The 8,924-nt window shown below is 41.4% G+C and overlaps 1 protein-coding gene across 1 annotated transcript in view; it reads left to right on the top strand.

The window, feature by feature from the left end:
- LOC109962721 (uncharacterized) overlaps positions 1–8,924 on the top strand; it is a 54,819-nt gene that overhangs the window by 22,714 nt on the left and 23,181 nt on the right. Inside the window, exon 10 of the mRNA XM_020604667.1 lies at positions 1,244–1,333. Coding sequence (XP_020460323.1) covers positions 1,244–1,333 — 90 coding nt within the window. The remainder of the gene's footprint in view (positions 1–1,243; positions 1,334–8,924) is intronic.

Genomic DNA, 8,924 nt, shown 5'->3' with positions numbered 1-8,924 from the left:
GATTGACACATACCTTTATATTTATGTTTAAACTCGTCAATTCTATTACTATTTTGTATGTCCACATTTAAATTATTCCATAATTTTACCCCACTTATGGAAATACAAAATCTTTTTTTGGTTGTACGTATAGCATAAATTTTTAAATTTAACTGACCCCTTAAATTGTATCCCCCTTCCCTTTCATTAAATAACTTTTGAATTCCACCAGGTAATAAATTGTTCCTGGCTTTATACATAAACACAGCAGTCTTATATCCCACTATATCCAAAAATTATGTGGAGGGATGATTAATTAAAGTGACTGCAGAGGGGACCAGCTCTTACAGGGAAGAGCTCACCAGGAAAGTTTCGACACATTTAACAAGTCTGACCTTTACTGTGACTGTGATCATCACTGCCGTCCTCATCCTGATCACCACAGTGACAGAAAGGGACTGATTGCAACCGGCTGTGAGTTTTTAAACAGCCTATCAGTTATCTTCTAAAATGATACAAAATTGTGAAAAATGCCCAGAATGACATCTTCAAATTGCTTGATTTGGTTGATCAACAGTATGAATTTTACTTCAAGAATATTAAAAAGGTGAAGAGAAAAAGGCATAAATATTCATATTTAAATTGCTGGAGTAACATTAGCAGTCAAATGATACTTGATTACCAAAATTTAGATTAATGGACTAATTGATCTCGGTATAACTTTTTAGTTCCAATACAATACTTGAAATTCAGTACAGATTTCAAACCAATATTTTGTTCTATATCTAAATTTTTCAGTTAATAAAGTTCTCAGACCTTAAATGTTAGGCTTAATTTAAACACATGCTGTTTTGTGTACTGAGGTCTAATCGACTAATTTCAACATCATCATAGCAGCTGTTCTACTGAAGACTTTCGGGTGCAGTGCTCCAGTAACAAATTATCTTACAGTATATTCATTATCGGGGTTTTTTTTATTATTCCTATTTGACCTTTAGGGTGCTTCAATTTAAATCTTTCCTGTCAGAGTTTCACATTTTTCAATATGATAAATGTCTTTTTTTCAGCCTAGTGGATCCAGTGAGTATAGCTGAAACACATCATGGCCTGTCCCACCGTCACTGGGTTTTATCTGACTGTGTTTGAGCTTGATAAAAATTGAATGAAAATTTGCATCATTAATTGAAATCAAGGCAGTTTGGGTTCAAATACTAAGTATTTGTATAAAATAAAAGTACATTCACACATATTTTTATGTTTGCAGAACATTGGCAAGAGGATGTCGTGCACACAGTTCATTGGCAACCTGGAAGGACTGAATAACGGCCAAGATTTTCCCAAGGACGTGCTTAAAGTAAGCGCGCACACACACACACACACACACACACACACACACACACACACACACATGTTGTCACACACAGACACACATTCCTAATGAGAGCGAGCAGACTGTGTGTGCCAGCTTTGTATTGTCCCTCAGATCTGTGCGAATGAGCCTGGCTGTCTGGCCTGTGCTCACCGCCAGCTGGCATTCACCTCGTCTCCAGAGGCGCCCAATCAGAGGCCTGCCTGTGCCCGCCACTTCCTGCTGCACTCCAGCTGCAGCGCTGGATGGAAGACTAATTATTATGTGACATGGAGACAAGAGGACCGAGACACAGCACCCTCAGGGTATCTGTGCATGACTTCATCAGCATTAGATTAGGCTGTTTGCTTAACCCAGCTGAGTCTGGTGGCGATAGACTGTGAACTATCAAACAGGGTCCAGACAGAGGCCTGAGGCCACACGATGTGGCGAGGCAACCCAGTCAGTGCAGTTTACCTGTTTGTTGGAGCACCCACTGATGCTGCTGCTGATTAGTTTTGTCTGCAGAGTGGTCTGTTTATTTAACCATCGTCATTAACTACTGATGACGCAGAGTGGTTTTCCCATTTTATAGGGGAAGATTGTGGCCACTACTTTGTTTTGAGGATTAACTTGAAAGCAAGGGGTAGGGGTAAAAAAAATAAGAAATGGGACTGGGCCACAGTCAGCAGGTTGTACTGGGGAATCTATCATGTGTGCCGTAAAGAGAACGAGAGAGGCCAAGTCCTTCTGACATGAAAAGCTGTGCCTGTTATTAAGGACAGGTAGGATCCAGGCTGTGGCCGTGTGAGCATGAGCAAAGCGAACCAGAAAGAAAAAGTGCCCCGCAGACATGCATTAGCTGTTTTATTCATGCTTGTATAGATATAGTCTTTTTAATCATCTTGCACTTTTATTCTCTTCCTCTCTCAATGAGTCTCTTCTCTCTTACCCTCAGGCCACACTGTCTTTTCTCTCTTTCTCTCTAGATGTTCTGCTCCCTATCTTGGCTCTGTTTAATTTCTCTCTCCAGACTGTGTGTCAGTGCCACCCACCGCCACCGTTTCCTCCTCCTCCCTCCCCACTCTTGACCTGTCATCTCTGCACTTGTCCTCTCCTTCCCCTTCTTCTCTTCTCTTCTCCTGTCCTGACTGTGCTACAGCAGCTACATCCATCACTATGTTTGTGTGTGAAGTCCTTTGGTCACTGGTGTCGTCATGTGCTTCGTTGCAGATTAACGTAGGTCAACCCATCATAGTACCGTCCTATTTACCAGCAACAGCAGAAACTGAGCAAGCTAGATTTGTCAGCTGGGCCAGGAAAAATTAGTCTCTGTGCTGTAGCTCATTTTAATATAGTAAATCTCTTCTTACTGAAACATTTTATAACAAGGCCATGTTTGAGCTTACAAAGAGTTGGTGCCACTGGCTTCTCTGCTCTCACCCCCCCGCCAGACAAATGTCCTGCATGGCTCACACGTTGTCTCAGCCCTCGGTTCTTCTGTCACCACGTGTGCCACGGCACCATGTGTTTCCAACACATCTTTCTTGCATTACTCTACAGTCCTTCTCTCCTTCTTTCCTTCCCATTTTATTTGGTTTAAATTGTTTCTTTTATTCATCCAAGGACAGCAAAAACATTTCCCTCAACTCAACCACTACAAATCGCCTAACGGTGTTTTTTATTGCTCGTCTCTTTTCATAAAGTAACTTGACATAACAGAATCATATATATTCATTGATGCATTTCAGACAGTCGCTGTGGTCTGACATATACAGTGGGTACGAAAAGTATTCAGACCCCCTTAAATTTTTCACTCTTTGTTATATTGCAGCCAAATGCTAAAATCATTTAAGTTCATTTTTTTCCTCATTAATGTACACACAGCACCCCATATTGACAGAAAAACACAGAATTTTTGACATTTTTGCAGATTTATTAAAAAAGAAAAACTGAAATATCACATGGTCATAAGTATTCAGACCCTTTGCTGTGACACTCATATATTTAACTTAGGTGCTGTCCATTTCTTCTGATCATCCCTGAGATGGTTCTACACCTTCATTTGAGTCCAGCGGTGTTTGATTATACTGATTGGACGTGATTAGGAAAGCCACACACCTGTCTAAGACCCTACAGCTCACAGTGCATGTCAGAGCAAATGAGAATCATGAGGTCAAACGAACTGCCTGAAGAGCTCAGAGACAGAATTGTGGCAAGGCACAGATCTGGCAAAGGTTACAAAAAAATTTCTGCTGCACTTAAGGTTCCTAAGAGCACAGGGGCCTCCATAATCCTTAAATGGAAGACGTTTGGGACGAACAGAACCCTTCCTAGAGCTGGCCGTCCGGCCAAACTGAGCTATCAGGGGAGAAGAGCCTTGGTGAGAGAGGTACAGAAGAACCCAAAGATGACTGTGGCTGAGCTCCAGAGATGCAGTCGGGAGATGGGAGAAAGTTGTAAAAAGTCAACCATCACTGCAGCCCTCCACCAGTCGGGGCTTTAGGGCAGAGTGCCCCGACGGAAGCCTCTCCTCAGTGCAAGACACATGAAAGCCTGCATGGAGTTTGCTAAAAAACACCTAAAGGACTCCAAGATGGTGAGAAATAAGATTCTCTGGTCTGATGAGACCAAGATAGAACTTTTTGGCCTTAATTCTAAGCAGTATGTGTGTAGAAAACCAGGAACTGCTCATCACCTGTCCAATACATTTCCAACAGTGGTGGCCCTCACGTTGTTTCTACCATTCGGCTACCCAGTTTGTTTTCTCTGTATGTTTGGTCTAGTTCCCGTTGAGTTTCCCCCAGTCCTCTGCCTTGCCTCTCCACTACCGGATTTCTCCTCGTTTCCCTCCACGGACTACTACCTCCAGACCTCGGCTCCACTCAACCCTTCCAGCCTCCACCAGTCAGGTCGATGCACAGTCATCAGTAACTGTCTGTACAAACTCTTCTACTCTTATCCCCTCAGTACAGCTGGACTCAAATGAAGGTGTAGAACCATCTCAGGGATGATCAGAAGAAATGGACAGCACCTAAGTTAAATATATGAGTGTCACAGCAAAGGGTCTGAATACTTATGACCATGTGATATTTCAGTTTTTCTTTTTTAATAAATCTGCAAAAATGTCAAAAATTCTGTGTTTTTCTGTCAATATGGGGTGCTGTGTGTACATTAATGAGGAAAAAATGAACTTAAATGATTTTAGCAGATGGCTGCAATATAACAAAGAGTGAAAAATTTAAGGGGGTCTGAATACTTTCCATACCCACTGTACATTTGAGAGACAAGTCTTCATTTATTCCACGTTGGACAAAATGAACATTAATGTGGGTTACGTCCCTTTAATGTGATTATTTGAGACTGTGCCACATGTTGAAGCTTTGCCATGAGAGAGTGCTGCTCAACTACTGAGACCTGCAGCTAAAGCAGAAATCAGCTGTCTAGTGGACTGGAAAATAATGAGGGGGGCTTTGCATCCCCTTGACACCTCTTTCCATCTCTCATCCTCTGGTAGAACTACCCTCCCTCCTTCTTTTCTGTCTGTATTTTCTTTTTTTCTGTCTTGTTATCTGGCCTTTTCCCTTAGTAACTCTCTCAGTTGTCTCTGATTCTTCCTCTCAGTTTTTCCCTCTCTGCACTCCTTCCCATTTCCCTTTCTCACCAGTTCAGCCTCTCTTGATTATATATATTCAACCTCTCTCAGTATATTTTCATTATTTTAACATTTCAATTTCCATGTTTGTATGACTAGAGAAATATCAACGAGTGTATAAGTACAGTATTTATGTAGCCGAGTTTCCTCTTTAAGCCACATCAATGAGACATTTGGACACTCTCAGGGATGTACAGTCTGTATGTTGTCTCTTGATGTTTTGTAGATGTAAATATGCATACAAACTGAAACTGAATTAGTGTTTACTGCCAGCGAGACATTGTGAGCAACTGTCTGTCTAGTCCAAAGTTATTTTTGTTTTGACCTTATTGTGTTTTTGCTCTGGTCTGTTGAGGCCCTAAGCAGAGCAGTATTAATTAAAGGTATTAGTCTCCAGGCCATATGTTCATGTCACTTCATAGAACGTTTGTTGCAGCAGAGCTATACAATAATTTAAATGATTAATTAAATGATTTTGAAATATGAATGTTGAAATTTAAGGGTACATCCCACCAGTAGCAGGATGGATGGAGGCTGTACATGCAGCACATGGCCATTCCAGCTCTGTTTGTCTCAGTCAGCAAGTTCTCGTTGTGTGATCCATAATGAGGCCCTAAACTACCTCAATGTGCACCGGAGGATGCTTCCTCCCCCAGTCACACAAATCAGATCATTGTTTCTCTCAGTAATAATAGCACTGCACTAACCGGGTTAACTGCTGACATCTGGGAACACGGCAACATCAGTAAAAGGCTTTTGGTGCAGTGAGAGGCAAATAGACACAAACACTGCACAAGTGTGTTGAATTTCACAGTCAAATGTTCAGCAGTTGTGTTTAGGCTGCTAGAAGATGACTGGAATAAGTCAAAGATGGCAGTTCATCTCTTCCTTCATCCACTAGTATCTCCTCTGTCTGCAGCACTTTGTCACTTTGTTAATGAGTGCTTGTACAAAGCTGATTAGAAACCTGGTTTCCTGTATGTATGGAATGGAAATGAGAGTTCTGCAGGAGAAATCTACCTGTGGAACCATTCTGTAACCAGGGCTTGTCCTCTTTAACCACGACATACTGGACAAAGTTTACTGTAGCTAAGTTGCTGAAGTGCTTTAGAGGAAACTTTCTTCCTTTATTGTGAGGCTCAGAGATACACAGGTCTGCTCTCACTCAACCCTCTCTCTCTCTCTCCTCAGCACTGCCTGAGGCTTAAAACCTGAAGTGGGAGCTAATGACGCACTGAAGTAGGTTACCAGCATTAGAGCAGGAGAACAGATTCTGCTGAAATGAAAGTGTTGTACAGCTCCATCAGACCCTGAACCGTACTCTGGGAACAGTAATTATTAGGTGTGCTGATGCTATTGATTGTGCAGCATTGGTGGTGAGGGAAAAGATGGATGACTTATTTGTTTTTGTAAATGAGGGGGGGAAATCATTTTTGCATGTGTCCCCAGTGTCAATGCAGCCCAGGTACAAGAGGTCTGAAATCTGTACATGTGCTGTAGCATCAGTGCTCAGCAGCCCCCTCTTCGCTCTGGCAGCTGCTGTTATCTCAGTTATTTCTTATCTCTGTTGAGCTTTCTGTTTCTTTTAGAAACAAAATTTTGTGGGACAACAAAAGAACCTGCACACAGTATTTTCAAAGTGACCTGCACAGAAGCAGAGCACCATGTACTGTATGTTAAAATGTATTGTTTTGACATTTTACATTGCATTGTTCCTGGTTTAGGACAGATATAAGATAGATGGATGAGTACAGGCTTTAAAACCACTTACTCTTGAATTTTGTCTGTTCCCATACTTTGTCTTGGCTGCCGGAGGCACATTTGACACTGTTTTCAATATGGATCTCATAAAAATAAGTCCAATCAATGTCTACGCTCCATGGCTGACACAGTCATAAATCTGTGGTTACACTGCTGTTCCTCACAACGTGCCTGTTAATCATTCTCAAGTCAGTGACCACTTCTCTGGAGAAACACCTCAGTCATGTGTTGTTTGTCAGAAGATCGGTTTTCTCTGTCACCTCCTTTTTTCTTTCCTGCTTTCACTTGGCCTCATAATAGTTCTAGTTTATTTTGCTGGCAGCTGTAATGACCAAGAGGAAAGTAAAGATCTGGCTCTATGTCAGTGTTAGTCATGGCCCTTGACATGGCACACAGACCGGTCTGTTGTGTATTTAATGTAGAGGTTATGTTTGGTTGTTCTTGATTTTGATCTCCGTGCTGTAATGAAGACATCCTGTTGGTTGTGAGGCCTTTTAGAAAGCAGTAAATCACAAACACAACATTAAAACTGTGATTGAATAATTATATTTGGTTGTAGAACATTTAAAGGAAAAATTCAACATTTTTGGAGTTTATTAAGAGTGAGTCAATATCAAGTTTAGCATGATCTGTGCACTAAAGTGGCTAAAATCAGTTTGTCTATATTGACAGTGTCACTTGTAATGATGAATTGACAGAGGATTATCACCTAATTCAGTTTAGCATTTTAACATCTTTCAGCTCAGTGGTTTGGTTTCATGGCCCCAAACTTCACTGTTTGATTCAGTGTCATCTCTCTCAGCAGCTGTTTTTAGCAAGCCAGCTCTGAAAAGCTCCTGTCCACAACCTGCTTACCAGTGAACCATGGACAGACACAGCCAGAGACTAGCTGGTGAACACAGTGGAGCATTTTGCATCTAAGCAGAGAGAATTGATTCTGTCCTATATTCTAAAATACTGCATTACTGCAACTATCACAAAAAAAATACAATAAAATAAAGCTAAATATTTCAAAGGTATGAGATTTAGACAAATTCTGAAGAGAAGTGTAACAAATGAGGACTCACTACTCGCTAATGTATGTGAGTCCCTCTCTCTCTGCTGTCACCCTTCTAAATTTAGCAGTCAAATGCTCTCTAAATATCTAATCTGATGAATGAAAACCAAACGAAAGTATATATCTACACAATAGGGTACAGTTATCTTGGGTTCACAAGGAGCTTGGTGATGGCACTCTACACAGAGTGAGGAGAAGAAACCTCCATCCCCAATAAGGCACACACTCACGTACTTATAACAAAATGTATTCCAGGAAAAAAAACTTAACCAGTATCATTCGACAACAAGACCCTTACACTTCCCAAACAGACCTGGGCCTGAACAAGATAAGAAAATCAGATTGTCCCAATAAGATGCAGTTCAGTCACTTCTTTTCAATTTGACGCGTCAGTTGTATGGTATCAGGTTCGACCCAAAAAAAAAATTTATTCAAAAGTAACAAATAAAATATTGAGATCTCAATAGAAAAAAACGTAAATCCTCTGTAATCCTACCACCCTCCTGGAAACAGGTGGTTGTGGGAATCTGGAGTATCCTCCGCAGTCCTCTTAGGTGGCATCCAGTCCGTGGATGGCGCCGCTCAGCTCCTCTAGGAGTAGACTCTACAAAAAAAAACCAGCCAGGATATTCTTCAGTGAGTTCACACTCGGTAGTTCGAAAGTTTTTCTATCCTTTTTTTCTTTTTTTTTCCTTCCACCGGAAATCGAAGGATGCTGCCATCTACACCATGGTGCATTCACGGGGCATGGGAAAACAATACTTGGCAACCAATGTTAAGCCCACTGGAAAGAACTAATAAAACAGGACAGGAAAATATATACAGTGGGTACAGAAAGTATTCAGACCCCCTTAATTTTGAGCTAATACAGCCATGAGTCTTTTTGGGAATGATGCAACAAGTTTTTCACACCTGCATTTGGGGATCCTCTGCCATTCCTCCTTGCAGATCCTCTCCAGTTCTGTCAGGTTGGATGGTAAACGTTGGTGGACAGCCATTTTCAGGTCTCTCCAGAGATGCTCAATTGGGTTTAAGTCAGGGCTCTGGCTGGCCCATTCAAGAACAGTCACAGAGTTGTTGTGAAGCCACTCCTTCGTTATTTTAGCTGTGTGCTTAGGGTCATT

This window comes from Monopterus albus, unplaced genomic scaffold, assembly GCF_001952655.1.
Source record: "Monopterus albus unplaced genomic scaffold, M_albus_1.0 scaffold67.1, whole genome shotgun sequence".
Classification (NCBI taxonomy): domain Eukaryota; kingdom Metazoa; phylum Chordata; class Actinopteri; order Synbranchiformes; family Synbranchidae; genus Monopterus; species Monopterus albus.
Note: the sequence above shows the minus strand (reverse complement) of the source record. Positions and strands in the feature narration are given on the sequence as shown.